We start from the raw sequence: 23,580 nt of genomic DNA, 5'->3' as shown, positions 1-23,580 counted from the left end.
GGTAGTGGTAAAGAATACCAGTCAGATCAGACTTGTTCCTTTAAGGGGGCAACGACAGTTGGATACAGCTTTGTCTCAGAACTGTAAGAGGCAGAAGCATTTTTAGAATTTTCCCACTCGTAAAGCGATTAAATGGCACTTGAAAAAAATATCGAAAGCATTATCTGCAATGGAGCAGGCAGCATCTTGGGAACACAGCCAACAGGCCATTGAAATAAAGGGCAAGAAAATATAAATGTACATAAAGAAGGCACTTTGTCACATCAGAAGCAGGGATTGCGTGTTTGAAGAGGCTGCGGACTGATGCATAAAAACCCTTGGCTTCTTTCCCAGCCAGCAGAACACACACCTTACCTAACATTGTACTGGGTCACTGGAGAACCAACCATTGAGGATTTTGGCTGGCAGAATGAGGAACTTGGGGGATGAAGGCATGTTTCGCAGATGTTAATCTGGGACCTTCTAGATATGAAGGCTCCACCCCCCACCTCTAAAGTATTTCAACACTACATACCCATGGCCTTTTGCATTGTGCCTACCAGTCCACAGTACTGACCATTTCACAGACTCCGAATGCCAGAGGTGAAGGCAAACTAGACTACCACCACATTTAAACATCACTACAGCACCTGGGAGGTTGGCAATCATTTTGCGTATGTGTGTTGGTTTACTGTGCATTTCCCATTTTGCAGACAGAACTGTTGGGTGTTTGCACTGATCCTTGTGCTGCTGGTTATTATCGTCAGCCCAGCACTGCAATACACTCTGAGGAATTGGTACGCAGGACGTTGAGCGTGCTTAACAAAACAATACATCCTTCACAGGGTGGCAATACCCAACACAAACACCCTCGCATTAACCTTACAAATGACCAGCATGACTTAAAAATTTTGCAAATTGGCTTGAAACTCAACATTAGCACTGGGCTGCATTGGTTAAGCACCAAGTCACGGTAAAACTATAAAAATAGCAGGTAAGAAGTTATCAACACATGTGTGGATCGGAAATGTTGAGTAGTGTGCTTGCTCTGTTGGGATTCTCAGTCAAAGGATAGGCGAGCCTAGCACCTCTGTCGTCTTCTATTAGTCGTGCTAGTGATTAGAGGTAGTGGAATCGCCAAAATCAGTAACGTCCAAGCCCCTAAACAATCCAGAAAGTGTATCAGGCAGTGCAGCAACACAACAGATAATCAGAGTGCCTTGTCGCGGAATTTTATTGGGGTTTTGCCGTTACAGTTTGTGCTTTCTCTCTCGCAGCTGCACATTGTTCCTCGTTGCTCGATTATAAGATGCAGCCTGATAGATATGCTGTTTATACCGGAGCCTCCATTATCTACACTATAATCACCCATCCGAGATTGTGTGGGACAAATCAATGCTCGAGATATTGCCTTACAGCCTAGCTTCATCGGTTAGCTTTTCACCACTTCTCATTCAGCAAAAAGCTTCTTTTGTTATTCGCAATGCAGAGAGTGTTATTTGTGTGCAGAGCTTTGCAATACCATACATGTAAGCACTCGGGGATTCGCAATTATCTAATTACCCATTAGGGAGGAGAGAGCGGGCCAATCCATTATAGTTGATAATGGAAGTTCCAGCAGAATGTTTCTTCTCCAGTGACCTGTGGGGTTCACATCACGTGTAGAGAACGTTACAAGTGCTTAATTATATTTTTGAAATCCTTGTGAAAAGGCTTGACAATGTAATTATTAGAACGGAAGGTGGTGTCGACACCTTGAGCGATAAAAGACTCCATTTGATTCCTTCTTTATAATATGTTCCTGTTATTGGAGAAGAAGGAGGCATTTTCTTTATATAAATTTCGAGTACCCAATTATTTTTTCCAATTAAGGGACAATTTAGTGTGGCCAATCCACCTACCCTGCACATCTTTGGGTTGTGGGGGTGAGACCCACGCAGGCACGGGATAATGTGCAAACTCCACACGGACAGTGACCCAGGGCCGGGATTCGAACCTGGATCCTCAGCGCTGTAGGCAGCAATGCTAACCACTGTGCTGCCCTTAGAGGAAGGAGGCATGTTATAGAATCATAGAATCCCTACAGTGCAGAAGGAGACCATTCGGCTCATCAAGTCTGCACCGGCCCTCTGAAAGAGCACTCTATCCAGACCCACTCCCCCACCCCATCCCTGTAATCCCACCGAACCTGCTCACATCTTTGGACACTAATTTGTTTTTATTATGGCCAATCCACTGAACCTGCACATCTTTGGACTGTTGTTGAAAGTTTTTGTCTTGCACACAAATACCACATTTCAAAGGGACGAGCAATTTATGCTCCATGAGAAAAAGGTGCTGACTAGTTGGCAAGTCAATGCTGATAGGTCGAGGCGTAGTCATGAAAAATGCACCAGAGAACTACTGTCCCATGTTTTGGTTTAATTCAAAGAAAGTACAATGCCTGGACATGTTCTTCCTGCTTGCAGTGGACAGGTCCTGCATCTGAATACGTACAGCCAGAGTCGACTTGCCAATCAATCAGCTCTTTTTTCTCATGCAATATAAATTGTTATTCCCTTGAAATTTGGTATTCTTGAGTCTGTTCTGATGAGTATAAGACAAAAAGCTTTGACAGGATGTCTATTTTTTTCTGCACCACTCAAAGGTCTGTACTATCAAGCGATTATATATTCCTGTTAAATGACTGGGCATTATACTGCATGAAATGTCATATATGGCCTATTTATAAAAAATAAATTTAGCGTAACCAATTAATTGTTTCCAATTAAGGCACAATTTAGCATGGCCAATCCACGGCAGATCTTTTTGGGTTGTGGGGGCGAAACCCATGCAGACACGGGGAGAATGCGCAAACTCCACACGGACAGCGACCCAGAGCCAGGATCGAACCCGGGACCTCAGCACCGCGAGGCAGCAGGGCTAACCACTGCGCCATCGTGCTTCCCCCATAAATGACCTATTGATTCCCAGATCTAGAATCTCCCTGAGGATTCGGGGCATATTGCCACGTGTCAGACAGGAGTCTTTGGTGGAATGGAAGTAGTAGGATTGGAAATTTGAGCTGGGTTAGGGAGGCAACACTTACAAGACCTAAATTTTCTGATAAGGGAAAAAGGCAAAGATTCCCTGGGTGACGGGGGGTGGAGATGGGGCACAAATATACACAAATCTACCAACCGTCCTTGGGGGATGGGATCGGGAAGCAAAGAAATGCAGATTCCAGCTGAATTCGTGCTCAGTGTTGTGTTTTGATGAGTGCTGGAAGTACCAAGATGATGTGTGGATTTTGGGTTGCATTGGCTGTGGAGGTAACTCAGCTTCCACATTGTTGAGGGACTCAATGTAACAAAAGCAGTCTGTGAAAAACGCACAAGTCTAGATTTGGATTTTGACTCCTCTATTCCCTATTCAGGCGAGTTCCCAATGTGACGCCAAATGAGGCGAAAAGAGGACTATGAAGCAGTGACATCTATCCTAGAACAGCAGGCAAAAACGTGACCCCGAATCGGTAACCACTACCTAGAAGAGTTATCCAATCCAGCAGTAATTATAAATTACTTAACACATAATAAAGATGGCAGGGCAGGTGATGTATTGCGACTGCAGAACGTGGGAGATCCTGGACATCGGGGCAATCCACGCAAACCTGTCTGCAGTAAGGTGTCTGCGGCTTGAGGAGCTTTGGCTCAGAGTCACTGGGTTCACGACCGAGCTGCAGACACTGCGATGCATCAGGAAGGGGTAAAGTTATTTGGACACTTTATCCTAAGGGGTGTGACTCTCCTGGTACAATGTTTTCTGGTTTGGTCTGTGGTCAGGGACAGGAGGAGGTGGCTGTGAGTGAGGAAGGTGTGGGGACCCAGAAGGCAGAGATGAAAGAGCCTCAGTCTTTGGAATTGTCTAAAAGGTTTGAGGTTCTTGCAGTCTGTACAGAGGGGAGTGGTGGCTTGCAGGGTGGATGATCAAACTGACCATGGCACCATGATAAAGGAGGCCATTCAAGTGGCGGTGCAATGGGGTGGGGGGGGTTTAATGGTAGTTGGAGACAGTATAGTCAGAAACAGTTCTCTGCAGCCGAGACTGGGAGCCCAGACGGCTGAGTTGCCTGCCAGATGCCAGGGTTTGAGATATCTACTCTGGGCTGGAAAGAAACATGAAGTGGGAGGGGTAGGACCCAGTTTCTGTGGTCCATGTGAGTATCAATGACTTGGGTAGAACCAAGGTTCTGCTGAGGGAGTACATGAGCAGATCGGGGATTATCTCTGGGTTACTACCTGAGCCACAAGCAAATTATTGGAGGGTAAATCAGATTAGAGTTAAGCGTGTGGGTTAAAAGATGGGTGTGGGAGAAATGGGGTTTGATTCATGGGGCACTGGCATCAATACTGAGGAAAGTGGAAGCTGTACCGTTTGATCGGTCTTCACTTGAATTGTGCTGGTGCTAGTGTTCTGTCAAATTGTGCAATAACCCCGGTAGAGAGAGCTTTAAACTAAATAGTGGGGGCAAGGGATCAAATTTGGGAAGACGGGATAAATTAAATAAAGACAAGGCAAGAGAACAAAGCAGCAATAACGCAACGATGATCAGAGTGTGGCAGGAAGGGACAAAGTCTACAAACCCAAGCAGAAAAGACAAAAGGTTACAAAAACAGTAAAAAGACAGAACTAAAGGCTTGGTATCTGAATGCAAGTGGTATTTGTCTCAAAACAGATGAATCACTAGCACAGATACAAATAAATCTGTGTCATCTGGTAGCCATTACAGAGACATGGCTGCAGGATGACCTGACTATTCAAGGGTACATGATAGAGGAAGCTACGAAAAAGTGCTGAAGAAAGGACCCGAGATACGAACAAGTGGGTTTACCCAGGGACACTGCCATCAATCTCCTGATAGCTAAAGTGCAAAGATATTCGCGTACAACACGGGAAGACAAACGGGAGAGAAACAAAGCAGCAGTTGTAGCAAAAGAAGAAATGAGGGGGAAAGAAGGAACCTTAAACAAAATACATTGATATCAAGCAGTGATTGTGAGGATGTGGGGTATATTTGGGCGTTAGGGTAGGGCATACAGGAGTGTTGCTATGACGGGTAAGAGGTACATCAGAATGTTGGTTAGGGCTGATGCTCATCTGTCTGCTCTGTAGAAAAATTGGGCACTTTGCGTTGATGTTAACAACAGATTGAATTTGTGTGCATGTTAATGAGCGACTTTCTGTCTGACACCAGACGCTGCAACTGGATCCTTCCTTCAGGGCACCAAACACTTCAGGATTCTTCCAGTCTTTTGATGATGCATTGAAATGATGCATTGAAATCGTTTTTAAAAGATCACTGGGATTTTCATTTATCTGTGGCTGAGTTAGAATTTCAGCTCAGCTGTACTGCGAAAAATCATCCAGTGGCCCGAAGGGAGTGTTTAGTGGCATATATAACTGCGCCGATCGCACCCCCCACCCCACTGATGGGGGAGGGGGCAGGGGAAGCAGAGGGCTAGGATCAGTGGGAGCTCAATATTATTGTGTTGGTTAAAGTGGGTCATTTTTCTGTCCCCGTGCAACTGCCCAGTGTTAACAAGGGAATCTAAACTAACACATTTATAAAATCCACAACCACCACTCTTCCTGGAATAATACAGAGGTTAAGTATCTCGGACGCAGCTTGTTGAACGAGCGAGTGAAAAGTAATCAATTAACCCAAACACAATTTAAGATTCACCTCCGGACGTATGTGAAGGGTGAACAAAGAACATCGATGAAGGCCTAGCCTGTTTGTTTTACCTTAAACATCGTTCTTCCCATCTGCTAAACTGGGAGAGGGAGGAGAAACAGAAAGGAAGGGGGCAAAACAGTGATTCTTCCGCCATGACCCCATCAGGGGATCGAGGAAACTCCAGGAGGCCACGTTCAGTCAAATCAAATGTCACCGGGCAATGAGTTGTCAAAGTGTGTTCACCCTAGAGGTTCAACAACCAACTAGATATTTAGTGTGGTGGGTGGGGGTGGAGGTGACAGGGCAAATGTGAGAGGCAATTACAGTATTTGGAGTAGGGAATAAAGGGGAGGATAACCTAGGCGTAAAAAAATATGGGTGAAAGGTTCCTATTGTTATTGGGTTGGGATTTTCACTTACAAATGAGGGCAAGGTGCTCAGAGAGTGGGTGGCATGAAGCAAATAACATGAAAAGAGGAGCATGGCAGATGGTGGCCCAGTGGTTAGCATTGCTGCCTTATGGCAGCGAGGACCTGGGTTCGATCCCGATCGCAGCCCCGGGTCATTGTCTGTGTGGAGTTTGCACATTCTCCCCATGTCTGCGTGGGTCTCACCCCCACAACCCAAAGATGTGCAGGGTAGGTCGCGCTAATTTGTCCCTTAACTGGAGAAAAAAAGTGAATTGGGTACTTTAAATTGTTAAAAAAAACATGAAAAGAGGAGCAGATGGAAGCAATGAGAGTGACATCTAATCACCAGCACTTGGTTATGAAGGGTCACATCCCTAAAACATTCAGCAGCTTTCAATACTTGCAAGCGAGGTTCTCTTCTCCAAAGGATTTGATATTCCCCCTGCTCTCTGTTTTGCTCCCCCCTCATGCATTTGGGGCCATAGAAGGCAGTACCCTGACCCACTCCCAAAGTCTTAAAACTGTGAGTTCAAGCGCTATCCCTGAACTTCAGTGCAGCAGAGATGGATTTAGATGAGGTGTTAAATAAAAGCTATGGTTATATTCTGTGGTGATTTTGCAAGATCCTAAAAATCCTCTGATACAGTCCGGAAACGGGGGCTCAAGTCTTGGCTAACATTTCTCCCTCAACTGATTATTTAGCTCAGTGTTGTCTATGGGATCCTCATGTGTAAAAAAAAAATACTCATGACATCTGCCTAGGTGACACTGTCTCTGCACTTTAAAGTTGTTGATTGTTCGGGAAGTAGTTTGAAATTTTTCTGAGAGATAGATGGAGGTGGCAAATAAGTGCGGAGTTTCATCCTGGTCTCCATTCAGAACATCATTGAGATGAGGATGTAGGGCAATCACAGCGACAAACTCCACATAACGGGGCCAAGATGTGCAGGGTGTGTCGTGTGTGTGAAAGGTGTTTGTGTGTGGAGAGGTATGCAGGGTGTGAAGTGTGCAAATGGGTGTGGAGGGGTTTGTGTGCGCACATGCACATCTGTGTGAGAGAAATGTGCGCATGTGTCTGTGGTGTGCGTGCCTGAATAAGTACGCGTGGGCAGTCTGTACAAGTGTGCCTGCCAGTGCGCACGTGTTTGTGCACACTGGATGTGCATGTGCCCGTGCGAGTGTGTCAGTATATGGGGTGTGTCGGCCTCGTGTGATGGTGCGTGGGATCAGTGCGTGTCTGTGCGCAGATTGAGTGTGTCTGTGTGCACAAGTTGAGCATGTGTCTGTGTGCACATGTCGGTTTGTGCGCATGACGACTGGAGGGGGAAAGATGGTTGAATCCAGAATTGGGATTAACTATGACACCCTCCTCAGTCACATCCTCTGCTGACTTGTTATCTGGGCTGTGTGTGGTATTGTACACCAGGGCATTTCGCAGATGTTCTTACAAAGGTGACTTGGTTCTGAAGCTGTGATTAAAGGCCGTTTGCAGAGAAGCAGACATGCGCTCTGCAAATTCATGGGCAACACAACCCCAGAACATTGACACAGCCGACACGGAAATATCCCATGGACGTTACACAAGGTTAGAAAATCTGAGGACAGATTCTGAAAAGGTCTCTCTCTTTGAAGAGATCAAGGAGGGTTTTAAAAAAAAAATCATTTTTTGATTGTGATGTGGACATTGCTGGCAAAGGTCAGGATTCATTGTCCATCTCTGGTTGTCCTCGAGAAGGTGTTAGTGAACAGAGGCAGTCCACAAGGTGAAGGTACACCCACAGTGCTGTTAGGAATGGGAGCTTCAGGATTCTGGAAGTGGAACAGAGGGGTACGTGAAGGGTAACTCTGGAGAGTGGGAAATACCTGAAGAGCTCAAACACTGCCTTCATTCAGGGAGGTGGATGCGGTGGGGGGGAAAGGGGAATTGCAGAGTTGGAAGAGGAGAGGACATGAGCGGGGAAACAAGGTTGGGAGTGGCTCAATTGATGAGGGCCCTGGCATAAACCCTACCACACACTCCCGCTACGCAAAGCCCGCCCCAAAGCAGCGTGTGCGGTGCAGGAACGTCCCAATGCCAGTCAAGGGTTAGTAATAGGACACAAACGTGCACACCAGCTCAAGAGCTTCACCAGAGTTGAGGTGGCCTAAGGTGGCCGATTGGTGCCAATTGTACAACAGAACACCATTTAAATACACAGTGCGTGATATATTTTCTCAGTGCACGTCTTACCGCCAGCACCCGAGGGTAGTGCTCCTTCTCAGCTGAACGATCGAAAATGCGATATTCCATTTTCTGGCCCATACGGTTCATTATCTGGGGAGATAGCATGTCAAATAGAATGACCTACTGTGTTCTGCCCTACACGACTTTTGACCTGACCTGCCCTCATTTTTTTTTCTGCAGGCTAATTCCTGCTTTACCAGTAGGTGGCGCAGTGGACCAGGATGTTGGAGGGCGACATGTATTCCAGGAGGGTGAAAGCAGGAGGACTAAAATGAAGCAAAGGACGAAAGGATGAAAACAATAACAGGGAAAGCTGGAAGTCAGTAGATCATGAAAAATATTTTAGACGTGAGAAGGGGGTGAAAATAATCAATAGCATGCACTAAAAGCGAGCTGTACAAACTCAACAGAGGACATGAGCAGCCTGCTACCCGCGGGTCTAAGCAGCAGAACGGAGTGGCCAAGTTCCTGAACTTCCTGCAGCCAAGTGGGGGGAGAACCTCCAATCACCACCCTGAGGTCTCGCCTCTGTCCCTCACAAAGAGTTTCTTTCTGAACCAACACCGCAGCTGTACGGAAGGAACAAATCTTGAATGGAAGACCAAGCCGATCTGTCGCAGCACAAAGAAGACACAGCAGCTAAATGATGACGTTAACAGTGTGGCTCAGCCTGCGGCCTGGTGCTTGGACTGCCTAGGCCTGGATGCCAGCTTTAGCAGCTGACTGCTCACTGTACCTGTGCTACCTTTCTCTTAATGACGATGTAAACTATTCATTTCAAGCAGGTAAACACGTCCAATAAGAGATGTCCAGACAATACCCCCCCCCCCCCCCCCCCCCCCCCCGACTGTATGAAGTGCTAGGCCCGTCTACATGGGGGGGGGGGGGGGGGGAGAGATCCAAATACTGCACCACTGGAACCATAAACTGCGCTGCACGGTGTTAAATGTAGAATTGAAAGCAAGCCTCAGTAATGGTGACCACAACAACTATCATCCACTGTTGTAAAAACCCACCTGGGTCACTAATGTCCTTGAGGGAGGGAAATCTGCTGCATTTATCTGGTCTGACCTACATGTCACTCCAGACCCACAGCCATGCGGTTGACACTTAACTGCCCTTTGAAATGGCCGAGCGAGTCACTCAGTTCCAGGGCAATGAGGATCGGGGCAACAAACACTGGCCCAGCCAGCGATTTCCACACCCCACGATACTGGGACAGTGGGGAGTTAACGCCAAATGTTCCACTGTTTCCACTGGTAATGGGATGAGTGAGTGGATGTCAAACTGCGTGCTAAAATCTCCAATTCAATTCCCAATCTATTGACAAGGTGAAGGTTCAGCTCACCCAACAGTCAAACATCAACAATAAGGGGAGAGCAACTCAAGACCCTTCACTCACTCCCATCACGGTAACAAGCTGAGAATAGTGGTGCCTTCAATCATGGGCGCAGGATGGGACGCACTGGCTTGTGTTCTGTAAGACTCACCAAGTGGTTGGTGAGTTTGAGGTCATGTTAGCCTGTTACAAATAGGCATTTCTATCTAGCAACATAGAAAATAGGAGCAGGAGGAGGCCATTCGGCCCTTAGGCCTGCTCCACCATTCATTATGATCATGGCTGATCATCCAATTCAATAGCCTGATCACCCTCCTTCCGCCTCCTGTGATCCCCCTCGCCTCAAAAGATTTATATGTAACTGCTTCTTGAAAACATACAGGGCGGGTTTCTCCGTCCCGCCATGCCAGATTTCTGGTTCAGCGCACCATCAGGATTGTCCATTTCGCCGGCTGGTCAATGGCGTTTCCCATTGTGGGGCAGCCCCACACCCTCGGGAAACCCCCCGGGCTGCCGGCGAAACAGAACATCCCGACGGCAGAGAAATCAGCCCACGGCGCTTTGCCCTCAAATGCTTTCTATGGTCGTGAATTCCATGGACCGGCCACTCTCTGGGTGACGAAATTTCACCTCATCGCAGTCCTAAATGGTCTACCCTGTATCCTCAGATTATGACCCCTGGTTCTGGATATACCCCCCCCCCCCCCAAAAATCAGGAGCATCCTTCCTGCATCTACCCAGTCAAGTCCTGTTAGAACTTTATAGCTTTTTATGGGTTCCCCTCTGAACTCCAGTCAAAACAATCCTAACCGACTCAATCTCGCCTCACACATCAGTCCTGCCACGCCAGGGATCAGTCTGGTGAAGGTTCGCTGCACTCCCTTTCTAGCATAAACATCCTTCCTCAGATAAGGAGACCAAAACTTCACACAATATTCCAGGTGTGACCTCACCAAGGCCCTGTATAATTGCAGCAATGCATCCCTTCTCTTGTACTCGAATTGTCTCGTAATGAAGGCCAGCGTACCATTTGCCTCTTTACCGCCTGCTGCACCTGTGTGCTTATGACTGCTGCTTTAGCTTAGTGGGCTAGACAGCTGGTTTGTGATGCAGAACAAGGCCAGCAGCGCGGGTTCAATTCCCGTCCCAAATTCTCCCTCCATGTACCCGAACAGGGGCCCGGAATGTGGCGACTAGGGGCTTTTCACAGTAACTTCATTGCAGTGTTAATGTAAGCCTACTTGTGACAATAAAGATCATTGACATTTTTTTTAAAATTACCTTCAGTGACTGGTGCACGACCACACTCAGGTCTCGTTGCACATTCTGCTCTCCTAATTTATGACCATTCAGGTAATAATCTGCCTTCCCGTTTTTGCTACCAAAGTGGATAACCTCACATTGATCCAGATTTTACTGCATCTGCCATTCATTTGCCCACTCACTCACTGTCCCATATTGTAGCTGGTTTGACACACTTACTCCAAATTGCACCAACTAAAGACTCAGCCTCTCAGCAGTGTTAACAGCTCCTGTCAATGTTCCTTAGAACGGTTGAATTGCGTTCCGGAATTGCATTAGTACAAGCCGATCAACTGGTTACAATTCATACTACATCTTCAAAGCTGGCCCCCTTTAAGGGGAGACTCTTGGCTGGATTTTCAAGCCTCCTTGCAGGGCATTAGTGGGCAAAGCTTCACAGAGCATGCCACTGATACACCTTCCATCACTTTATCATACAACACAGGGCGTGGCCAGCCAGCCCACTCTGTCTGTGCGGCTCCCAGCCGGACCAACACTAATTGGGAATGAGCAATCGATAGCCACATTACTTCATGAATCAATTCTACAAGTACCTCTCCCTGGTCTGTACAGGTGACGTTCGGAGAGGAATGAGGAAAATAATAGGGGGGGGTGTCGGAGGGAGAATCCCAGCAGGGCAGAGGTGATTTATCCCTTTCATTCCCTGCGAAGCACTTTATGATCCAGGGGTATAAGTGGCAGCTGAGGAAAAAGCCCGTCTGTCTGTACAGGCACGTCCAAATCATTGCCACATTGTTCTGGGACTAAACAGGGCCCAATTTCCCAAGGAGAACAGGTGCAGGAAGCTGTTTACTCCAAATCACTTCGACACTAAAACCTCTTCGCTCACACACCAGAGAGCACAGGCCTCCCACACCGACACAGAACCAACAGGAATGGACTGAACAGAATATCTATTGGTATCAATACACAGCTAATCCAATGGGTTGCCTGTTTACAGAATCTTGGGCATACCTCTTCACCTATGATGCCTTCATGCTTCATAATGCTGTACATCCCAGAGCCAGTGTAATATCCATCCACCGCCTTAAACATTCACTCCTTCCACCACCAGTGCACAGTGGCAGCAGTGTCTACCATCTACAAGATACAGTGTGGAAAATCGTGGAACTTTCTTCGACAACATTTTTCAAACCTGAACAAGTGCAACAGGTGGGTGGGAACTCCAATGACCAAAACAATGCAAGCTCCTCCCCAAGCCACAGAACGCCCTGACTTGGAACAGTATCACCCATTCACTGTTTCTGGGTCAAAATCCTAGAACCTCCTACCTAACAACACTGTGGATGTCCCTACACCACATAGACGCCAGTGGTCCAAGAAAGATAGATCAAAGGCAATTAAGGACGGGCAATAAATGCTGGCCTTGCCAGCAATGTCCAAACCCCACGAAAGCTTGAAACAAGTTCTCAATGCAGGTCCTGGGCATCGCACCGCGACGTTACACCTCCCCACACATTCTACTTGCTGCATATGTAAACCTGCTCTTTATTTATTTATTATAAATTTAAGAGTACCCAATTATTTTTCTCCATTTAAGGGCAATTTAATGTGGTCAATCCACCTAACCTGCACATCTTTAGGTTTTGGGGGTGAGACCCACACAAACATGGGGAGAATGTACAAACTCCACACGGACAGTGACCCAGAGCCGGGATCGAACCTGGGACCTCGGCGCCGTGAGGCAGTAATGCTAACCACTGAGCCACTGTGCTGCCCCTAAAAACCTGCTCTTTATATCAGTGTGAACAACACCATCATGCTCCAAGTTACTGCCTGCTCTACAGTTTATATTTTCCCCCATTTGCTTCTTTGTCTATCTCTTGTGAAAGGCACAGGCGCCCGGTGTCTGCAGAAACCTCGTCCAACAGTAACTTTCAAAAGGGAATTGCACAAAAGGTAAAAGTTTGCAAGGCTTTAGGGAAAAAGCAGGAGAGTGGAAGCAGTGGGTAGCTGCGTACCAAGGGTTTGACGCAGGGTCAGTAGGCTGAATGGCCTCCTTCTGCACAGCATCATTCGCAATGTCCTATCAGACAAGCAGCGCAACTTAAACCTGGGGAGCATGAGGGCAGGTGGGGGGGAGGTGCTGGATTGCAAGCCTGCTCCCAATTTCTCGACCGGGGTCATTCTGTAAAGGTGTTCCCCCTCCAGCCCCTGCTCCTGGGCCTCTGCGCAGCAAGAGGTGAACAAAAGCCACGAGGACAGCTCCCTCCTGTCCAATTTTGCATCTATCTCCTTAAAATGCTCAGCATCGCCATCCATTTGTTGAACACCGCTGTTAGAATCTGTGTTCATTTCCTGGAACTAAACCTTTGCCAGGAAGGAATTGTGAGAGCACCATTCACAGCCAATAAATCCATGTCTCCTTTCTTAAATTGTAACGGGTTGCTTCTGAATGTAAGCGAATCCTCTTCTTGAAGCTCAGACTGCACGAAATGCAGCAGCCCAAAACTGAAGAGGGAGGGAATCTTTAAAAAGTTACTCCACGTTGTGTTTGATGGCTCACTACCCCCACCAACAACAAAATGACATACAGAGGGGTAAAGAAAAACACACGAGTAATAATGTAGACAAATGCAGAAGGGGAGAAGTGGTGCCTTGAGGGCAATCTAACGCCATATTGTCTCCCTAACTCACTGCCCATTGCTGGACTGTAACTGGCTGCTCGCATGACTTAACAAGAGTAAAATGATTTAAAAAAAAGAGCTCACCCATGAACCAGGGCAGGTACTAATTAGTATGAGAGCCAGTACAGTTACTGGCTGTATGTCACAAAGTGCTCCATTCCCCAGTAGGGCCACGTTGAGATCATTAGAAAATGGAAGGCACTCAATAATGACATTGGACATCCTGCTGTTCATCTCCCTGTTGGTCCATCTGGCCACAGGGCTCCCTGTAAATTCAAGGGCAATGCCAGTGAGATTCTGCATCTGATATGGAACTGGGGGTTGTAGTTCCGGTCACTTACCATGGCCAACTCTGCCTCCAGTTCCTTAATCCTGTTTTCTTTCAGGTCCAGCTGTGATCGGAGTGCAGCCACATGGTCAGTTGCCTCCTTGGCTTGTCTGCGTAGCTCCCATTTCTCCCGTTCCAGCGACTCTTTCTCTTTCGCCAGAACCTTCACTGCATCTTCACTCTCCTGTAAAGGGTAGCAATGGAGTCTGCAGATTTATTGAGGTAGTTGAAAAGCACAGTGAACCAGGAGGTAAACCTTAAAAGACTCCTGAAGGTACTGAGGCCTTTTGATCAAATATTTGGCATCAAATGTTCTTTCACCAGGAGGGAAAAGGAGGGTGGAGGGAGGGGTGTGGGTGCAAGGGGAGGGTGAGAGGGAGGGAGTGGGGGCAAAAAGGGAGAAGGGCAAGGCAAAGAGAGAAAGGGAGATGGAGGCAAACAGAGAGGGGAGAAAGGTAATGAAGAGAGAGGGAAAGGGAGCGTTGGGTTTGTGGAATTCAGCTGCCAGGTCACACAACCAACATTAAACACAGAAAGACCAAAATTTGGAATCAGGGCCTTGGGGTTGGACTGGTCGATGACCCATTAGAAACAGAACTTCTACAGTTCAGAGAAACTGACTCTGAAACCAGGCGAGCTGCCATCAATCACTTCTCTCCCATGCTGGGTGGTATGAAGCTCCAATGTGTCTCAAAGCTTCAGGCATCTTAGTTTGTAGAGAATGATACACAGCGGGATCAGAGAGATGGATAGAAAAATAGAGGTGGGGAGAGAGAGAATAAGAAAGAGAGAACGAGAGAGATTGCAAGCAATTCAAACATATCTTATTTTCACTGAGGGGAGAGCAAGTCATACAGGAGGGAGGTGGACAGAGAAAGTGCAGGATACATCAGTTCCAGAATGCAACATTTAAGCTTGGGCTTCCTGACAGTGGCATCCCAGTGTCTATTTTTAGTGTAAAACAATTACTGAGTCAGAGGAGATTGTCGTAGTCAACTCTGGTTTTCAAATACCTCATCCACCATCTAACAAGGCAAAACTAAAGACTATTAAAGCGTTCTCTGATCAAAGTGCGGGATGTTAATATCAGGAACAGCACATTTTTCAATACATGCACTCACATGTATCGAGTACTCCCAGGTGAGAAGCAGCTTGGATTATATACACTGAGTAAAGCTCCTTTTAACTCCCTCATTAATACCAGTCAGCCCTAACCTCAGAAGAGCGCTTTCTGAGCCAGTATGGCTACAATTTTCTCCAGCCACCTCTGTTCAATCAGCACCAATTGCCACTGAATCAAGGAAGGGTTTCAATTCTGCACTCGCGGGATGCATTACGGAAGCTGGTTCAAAATGAGGACTCCTGTAATGACTGGAGAGGAGGGGATTTTTACACTGAGCGGTATTTGAGACAAGGCCGATAAGTTGAAAGGTCCCAGTGTGGCAGCAGTTCCCCTTCCCCTCACCTCTCTGATGACGAATATTCCCTCTAACCTGCACGGGCAGTGTGTCAAACAGTGAAACAAACAGAACACCCTCAACTTGCATTCCCGTTAACATTTGCACAAAAGCAGCCACGCAGCAATGATAAATGAATCATGTTGTACGACAAGCATCTACACTCGATGCACAAAAATGCAAGAAATCATTGCCGAGGATCTTCCCTTGCCTTCCACATCTGATGAAATGTTCACCTGTCTTCTCCCTGTATCAGGTATGTATTTGCAGCATCCCACACTCTTATTTACCTTTCTGTGTTGCTCATAATTCCTTATAAAATCACGTAACTGCTCCTCTCGGCTCTCGAGTGTTGCGTACAGCTGCTGCATTTGGTTTACCAGGTCGGCCTTCTCCGCTTTTAATCGTTTGCGATCGGTCTTCATGGCTATTTCGGAGCAAAAAGGAGACAATTAGATTGGCGTGTGACCAACATACAAGTGCGGTGACTGGCCTAGTGGTACGAGGAACACCGAGGGCCTATTCATTGACAGAGGCCTATAGCTGTTTCTTCAGTCAAGTCTCAGTAGAAAAACTGTGTTGGAGCAATTATTGTGGTCAGTACAAGGATGGGCAGGTTCTGATGGCAAATGTTTGATTCAGAACATGCCCAAATTAGTGCTGGATTGACTTCAATGGGGCCCTATATTTAAGTGAGCTGCAACTCAGAGCTGCAATCTCACTGAGCAGGGAGTAGGTTTAAAGCGCGACCAGATTTATGCAACACATAGGTATATGTACATACACAAACAAAAATGTAATCACCAGTACTATGACACTTCACCCGCAGCAACTGTAGAGCTACAGAGGGATACATCGCCGGAGGCCATTTGGCCCCTCCTGGTCGTGCTGGCACTCTGCCAGATGAATTCAGTAGACATTCCATTTATCTGCTCTCTTCCTACAGCTCCGAATCTTTTCTCCTTTTCATATATTTAATCATTTTCCCTCTCCCCACCCCCTTTAAAAGTTGCAATTATCTCCACTACGCACACAGGTAACCCTCAATGTGGCAATACTGTTCGGAGTGCGGGGTTGGAAAGGGATGTTTTGGATATTGGCTGTCTCATTCACAAATTAAAACATCAAAACCAGCAGCTTGAGAATAATAAAAACTTGATGGGAGCGGAGATTTAAATTTGACATTTGAACTTGCGGCTTCATGGCGCATATTTATGTGGCCAACAAAGAAATATAGCTTAGATATTCTTGCTTGATTGCTTATTTACCCTCAACTAGTTCTTCCACAGGGCAGCACGGTGGTGCGAGAACCCGGGTCAGTGCGTGGGGTTTGCAAATTCTCCCTGTGTGCGCGTGGGCCTCACCCCCACAACGCAAAGATGTGCAGGGTAGGTGAATTGGCCACGCTCAATTGCCCCTTAATTGGAAAAAAAGAATTGGGTAACGCTAAATTTATTTTTAAAAACGACTTCTTCCACTAAGAAAAAAACTCTCCCATCCCGATTCCTCATCAGCCATGTTGTGCTGTCGTGCTTAGCCAAGATCTACCCCTTTGAGTGAAACAGTTAAATCAAAACTGTGCGGGCAATTGCCCTTTTCACTGCTCTAGTCAATGGCCCCTGGTTATAGGCTGCGTGCTTATGTCAAACATATCACTTAGTGTTGAGTTCGTCTGTACTCCTGAATCTCGGGCTCCTCTGGCCTATTAAACCTAATCGCACATTTATGGCGTATGGTTTCCTGTACACAAGGTGATTCGAAACATATGACTGTGTAAATGAGGCAGGCTGTAGGTAGGGGGGGTGGAGGAGGAAGGAAGTGAAGGAAACGCAAGAGACGGGTGATTCGCACACTTCAAAAGCAAGGAACGCTCAGGCAAATCTAGCTGTTGCACTCGTGATTCTACATTGAGCATGAAGTTGCGCCCCCCACCTCCCGGACATTAATAATTGCTAGGGAGCGGGAGCAAGCTGACAGATTGGCAGGTTGGGTCGGCTGACTAAGGCAATAGCTTCCTATTTAGAATTCATAGGGCACTGCGATACAATCCAAGGCCTGTCTCAAGGTCACCAGCCATCTCTCTGCTGCACATCAGAGGAAAGCATCAGAATGACAAGGGAATCCCAATGGATTTCTGCCAATCACCACCAGGGAAAGGGAGGCAAGTTCAAGCAGCCATGTTAGCGTGGCAGCTTTCCCACAAGGGAGAATTTTCCAATTTTGTTTTTCCAGTCTGCTTTCGGTGAAATCCTGGCCCAGAGGAACTGAAAGAGAAAGTCCTCCCGCACTCCCACCCCAGTCGATGTGTGGTGCACTCTCGTGTGCTTTCCTTGTAGCTGCTGCTCTTCCGTATCGAAGGGTGACTCTCAAATCTGTGATCTTAGGGTTAACTAGAGTGATAATGCTGTAAACCTCTATGACTCTATAGAGGCCGGATTACAGCTCACCAGTCCAGGAAAACATCTGCATCCACAGATTAGCCCGTTAATATTAAAAGTTTCTGACTCCAAAGTGATTGCCCAGTGTCTGTCAGGGTCAAGCACTGCATCAAATATGAAAACAGCTCATTCGCTGTACTGGTTTATAGCAGAAAAGAGAAAAATAGATCAGACTTCAGCCAAGTCACTTAATTTTCTGAATACACAACATTCAGCCCTTCAGATTGCTCCCTTATCAGTGCCAGATATGTGGCAACCAGTCCTGTACCCCCGTGTGTTACAGTGACAGACCTGAAACCACAGTATTGTACGTAACCCAGTGTGTTACAGTGGCAGACCTGTATCCACAGTACTGTACGTAACCCAGTGTTTTACAATGACAGACCTGAATCCACAGTACTGTACCCCAGAGCTATAAAGTGACCGACCTGTGTCCACAATACTGTAACCCAGTGCTATACAGTGACAGTCCTGTATCCACAGTACTGTACCCCAGAGCTATACAGTGACAAACCTGTATCCACAGTACTGTACCCCAGAGCTATACAGTGACAAACCTGTATCCACAGTACTGTACCCCAGAGCTATACAGTGACAAACCTGTATCCACAGTACTGTACCCCAATGCTGTACAGTGACAGCCCTGTATCCACAGTACTGTACCCCAGAGCTATACAGTGACAAACCTGTATCCACAGTACTGTACCCCAATGCTGTACAGTGACAAACCTGTATCCACAATACTGTAACCAAGTGTTTTACAGTGACAGCCCTGTATCCACAGTACTGTACCCCAATGCTGTACAGTGACAAACCTGTATCCACAATACTGTAACCAAGTGTTTTACAGTGACAAACCTGTATCCACAGTACTGTACCCCAGTGCTATACAGTGACAAACCTGTATCCACAGTACTGTACCCCAGTGCTATACAGTGACAGACCTGTATCCACAGTACTGTATCCCCGTGTTTTTCAGTGACAGACCTGTATCCACAATACTGTAACCCAGTGTATCCAGTGACCAATTCGGTATCCACAGGACTGTACCTCAGTGTTATAGTGACAGAGCTGTATCCACCAGGACTGTACCTCAGTGTTATACAGTGACAGAGCTGTATCCACCAGTACTGTACCCCAGTATTACACAGTGACAGACCTGTATCCACCAGTACTGTACCCCAGTGTTACACAGTGACAGACCTGTATCCACCAGGACTGTACCTCAGTGTTATACAGTGACAGAGCTGTATCCACCAGGACTGTACCCCAGTGTATCCAGTGACCAATTCGGTATCCACAGGACTGTACCTCAGTGTTTTACAGTGACAGAGCTGTATCCACCAGTACTGTACCCCAGTGTTTTACAGTGACAGAGCTGTATCCACCAGGACTGTACCTCAGTGTTATAGTGACAGAGCTGTATCCACCAGGACTGTACCTCAGTGTTATAGTGACAGAGCTGTATCCACCAGTACTGTACCCCAGTGTTATACAGTGACAGACCTGTATCCACTAGTACTTTACCCCAGTGTTTTAGTGACAGATCTGTACCCACAGTACTGTACCCCAGTGCTATACAGTGACAGACCTGTATCCACTTGCACTAAGTTTTACAACACCAGGTTAAAGTCCAACAGGTTTGTTTCAAACACTAGCTTTTGGGCACTGCTCCTTCCTCGGGTGAATGGGTCCCCGGAAAAAAAAGTTTGAAAAACACTGCACTAATATATCACTAATGTTACTCAATTGAAAATGCTCTGTTCAGATATGGCCCAAGTTTGGGAGAGCACAGAAAGGCCAATATTAAAATATGTGCTCCTGTCAAAGAGCTGCTCACTCTGTGCATTGGGATTGCCTCTTGGGAATATCACTGCCAAGGTCAATGTGTCCTAGCACGATTTCCGCACAAGAAGAAATGGATGGAAAATTGAATGGAATGCTCTAACCTCTAGGCAGAGGACACATTCTTGCCCTTATGAAGTTTTACATAAGTTCAAAGCTACAGAAATTGGCTCTAATATACAGCTGCCCTGATAGGAGCTTTTCACATCTCAAATGAGCACAACATGGAAGTTTAACTCAGTGACCAATTCTCTGAGATTCATGTGATGGCGGCCCCATACTCAGATTCTTGTCCTCTTGTCTCCCTCATTTCCTGGAGCGGTGGACCAAACCTTGTTGCCTCCTGGTGACACTAATATCAACACCACTCTCCAGGCCGCCAGGATGCTGCCTGTTTGTCTCGCTCTCTCTCACTCAGTTCCACATTTCTGGAGGTATGCCATAGGAGAGCAATGGGATCGCACAGCTTCATCGCTACAATCTCTCGCCGTGTTCCCTAGGCAGCTCCTTTACATCATTGCTCTTCGACCGTGAAACTACTAAAATACTAGGAGCACTGAGAAAGGTCCAAAATATGGCGCCCAGCCTCAGAAACACCAGCTTAATTAAACAATGTCACATACTGGACCCAATTCCAAAACCTTTCCGACATTGGTTTGATAATCGTTTGCTCATTGATAGAGCTGGGGTGGGAGCCAGTGCTGGTCAAGAACCAATTTTAATTTTTCAATATGGACAATTTTGACATAGATCAATCATTCACACATCGCCCACCAGGTGACGGAGCCCCTCAGCGCATCGCCCTTTTCAGCACTCCCACCCGCCCAAAACAGGCCTGCCGTTTGAATGATCACAGCCCACTGTGGTGATTACAAGGCACCATTGATATCTCTTCTGCAAGGAATACAGTGATTAGAACAGTTTTAAATCAAATCCAGCACCTTCATTGCGCTGGAGGTGCATTCACAGAACCATTTACTTTGACCAAACATGACTGACATTTTGTAGGCAAGTGAAATGGGTAACCAGCTGCAAAATTTGGGAAGACAGCCAGAAAAAAACATTGTTCTTTGAGCAGTTCAATAGAATCCTTCACATGAACTAGGACAGAAATACAGGACTTTGGTTGAAGTTACAAGGGAAGCATACATATTGAAAATGTGAGGTTGTGGAATGTACCAATGCGGCACACATACGAAGGAATCTTCTGCGTGATATAGGGCCAATCACTCTACTGGTCTCAGTTGCCGGTCATGGTACGTTTGCAGGAAAGCAGTTAGCATTGCTCCCAGGTGCTCTCACCTAAGTGGCTAGTTTAGGAGGAGGAAAAGTCGCTGCATGCTCTGGGCATGGGGTTCCCACTGCGGTGGAAATTATTACTGCTTGTGCCCAGAGTGAGCCGAGTTAGGCTGAATGAAGAGCAGGTATTCTCCTCTCAGGGAATCAGAGTCAGGTTCAAATCTCACCGTGAGGGAGGGAATATTGGTGTCTTGCTATTAAGGGTGAAACATAGGAGCAGGAATAGGCCATTCAGCCCCTCGAGCCTGCTCTGCCATTCAACTAGACCATGGCTGATCATCTACCTGACCGCCTATTTCCCATGCTATCCCCTTAGATTTCTAGATTCCAATGACACTATCAATCTCTGCTCTGAACATATTCAGTGGCTGAGCTTTCATAGCCCCTGGGCTAGAGAATGCCAAAGATTCACAACACTCGGAGTGAAGGGTTGTGGAAGCTCAATCATCGAGTCAGTTCAAGATAGAAATTGGCAGATTTCTGGATACTAAAGACATCAGCAGATAAGGGAATAGTGGGGGGAAATGGTGGAGGTAGATGTCAGTTTTGATTGGCAGAACAGGCTTGAGGGGCTGAATGGCCTACTCCTGTTTTTATGTTCCTAGATAACAGCCTGCCAACCTGAAAACAACCTAGTGTGCCCCTCACTGTCGAGGGTCACATTGCCGAAGGATGTGTGCTTCTCTCACTGTCGGTGTGTAGTTTACGTCCAGGATGGGTGTCTGGGTGTCTTTTTATTGAAAAACGTTGAATTTATACAACAATAACGCACCATAGTAAAATACCAAAAATAACAATAATATTAGCAATCACAAACATTCGCCCCACCTCCATGAACAACACAGCATTTTAACAACACAAATTAACACAATATAAAGTTACAGAATAGAAACGACAATAAGGAACACCCCCCCCCCCCCCCCAGGGTTGCTGCTGCTATTGACCAAGATACCTATCTTTGAGCCAGGAAGTCCAGAAAAGGCTGCCATCGTTTATAGAACCCTTGTATTGATCCTCTCAGGGCAAATTTGACCTTTTCCAATTTTATAAATCCCGCCATGGCACTGATCCAGGTCTCCACACTTGGGCGCCTCGCATCCTTCCACTGTAGCAGAATCCTTTGTCGGGCTACTAGGGACGCAAAGGCCAGGACACCGGCCTCTTTCGCCTCCTGCACTCCCGGCTCTACCGCAACTCCAAAAATCGCGAGTCCCCACCCTGGTTTCACCCTGGATCCAACCACCCTCGACACCGTCTCCGCCACCCCCTTCCAGAATTCTTCCAGTGCTGGGCATGCCCAGAACATATGGGCGTGGTTCGCAGGACTCCCCGAACATCTGGTGCACCTGTCCTCACCCCCAAAGAACCTACTCATCCTAGTCCCGGACATGTGGGCCCGGTGCAGCACCTTAAATTGGATGAGACTAAGCCTCGCACAGGAGGAGGAAGAGTTGACTCTCTCCAAGGCATCCGCCCAAGTCCCGTCCTCTATCTGCTCCCCGAGTTCCTCCTCCCATTTAGCCTTCAGCTCCTCCACTGACGACTCCTCCACCTCCTGCATTACCTTATAGATGTCAGACACCTTCCCCTCTCCGACCCACACCCCCGAAAGCACTCTGTCCATCGTCCCCCGCGAGGGCAGCAGAGGGAATCCCTCTACCTGTCGCCTAGCAAACGCCTTTACCTGCAAGTATCTGAACTTGTTCCCTTGGGGAAGCCCAAATTTATCTTCCAGTTCCCCCAGGCCCGCAAACCTCCCGCCAATAAACAGATCCCTCAATTTACTGATGCCCGCCCTTTGCCACCCCCTAAATCCCCCATCTTTGTTCCCCGGGATGAACCGATGATTGCCACCCAGTGGAGCCTCCATTGAGCCCCCTGTTTCCCCCCGATGCCGTCTCCACTGTCCCCAGATTCTTAGGGTCGCCTCCACCACCGGGCTCGTGGTAAACCTCTTAGGGGAGAGCGGCAACGGCGCCGTTACCATGGCACCCAGGCTCGTACCTCTACATGACGCCATCTCCATTCTTTTCCACGCCGCCCCTCCCCCCTCCATCACCCATTTACGTACCATTGACACATTGGCCGCCCAATAGTACCCCAGAAGGTTGGGCAGCGTCAGCCCGCCTCCATCCCTCCCTCGCTCCAGGAACACCCTCTTCACTCTCTGAGTCCCATGTGCCCACACAAAGCTCAAAATACTGCTAGTCACTCTCCTAAAGAAGGCCCTGGGGATAAAGATGGGCAGGCACTGAAAGAGGAACAAGAACCTCGGAAGCACCGTCATTTTGACGGACTGTACCCTCCCCGCCAACGACAATGGCAGCATGTCCCACCTCTTGAACTCCTCCTCCACCTGATCTACAAGTCTGGTGAAATTATGTTTGTGAAGAGTCCCCCAGTCCCTGGCCACCTGCACCCCCAGGTACCTAAAGCTCTCCCCTGCCCGCCTAAGCGGGAGCCTACCAATTCCTTCCTCCTGGTCTCCAGGGTGCACCACAAACACCTCACTCTTGCCTAAATTTAATTTATAACCTGAAAAGGTCCCAAACTCAGCTAGCAGCTCCATCACCCCCGGCATCCCTCCCACTGGGT

The 23,580-nt window shown here is 47.4% G+C and overlaps 1 protein-coding gene across 8 annotated transcripts in view; it reads right to left on the bottom strand.

Moving 5' to 3' along the window:
• The window catches only part of LOC119979626 (kazrin-like), a 312,322-nt gene that overhangs the window by 132,605 nt on the left and 156,137 nt on the right, over window positions 1-23,580 (bottom strand). For 7 of the 8 annotated variants that reach the window (XM_038822126.1, XM_038822125.1, XM_038822128.1 and 4 more), the window contains exons 3-5: window positions 15,694-15,830; window positions 13,960-14,130; window positions 8,336-8,419 (exon numbers count right to left, since the gene is read on the bottom strand). In XM_038822126.1, coding sequence (XP_038678054.1) covers window positions 8,336-8,419; window positions 13,960-14,130; window positions 15,694-15,830 — 392 coding nt within the window. The remainder of the gene's footprint in view (window positions 1-8,335; window positions 8,420-13,959; window positions 14,131-15,693; window positions 15,831-23,580) is intronic. The other variant, XM_038822130.1, reaches the window with a different exon arrangement.

The sequence above is a fragment of the Scyliorhinus canicula genome, chromosome 16 (genome assembly GCF_902713615.1).
Source record: "Scyliorhinus canicula chromosome 16, sScyCan1.1, whole genome shotgun sequence".
Taxonomy (NCBI): Eukaryota; Metazoa; Chordata; class Chondrichthyes; order Carcharhiniformes; family Scyliorhinidae; genus Scyliorhinus; species Scyliorhinus canicula.
The sequence above is the reverse complement of the archived record's forward strand: the minus strand, read 5'-3'. Positions and strand labels throughout refer to the sequence as shown.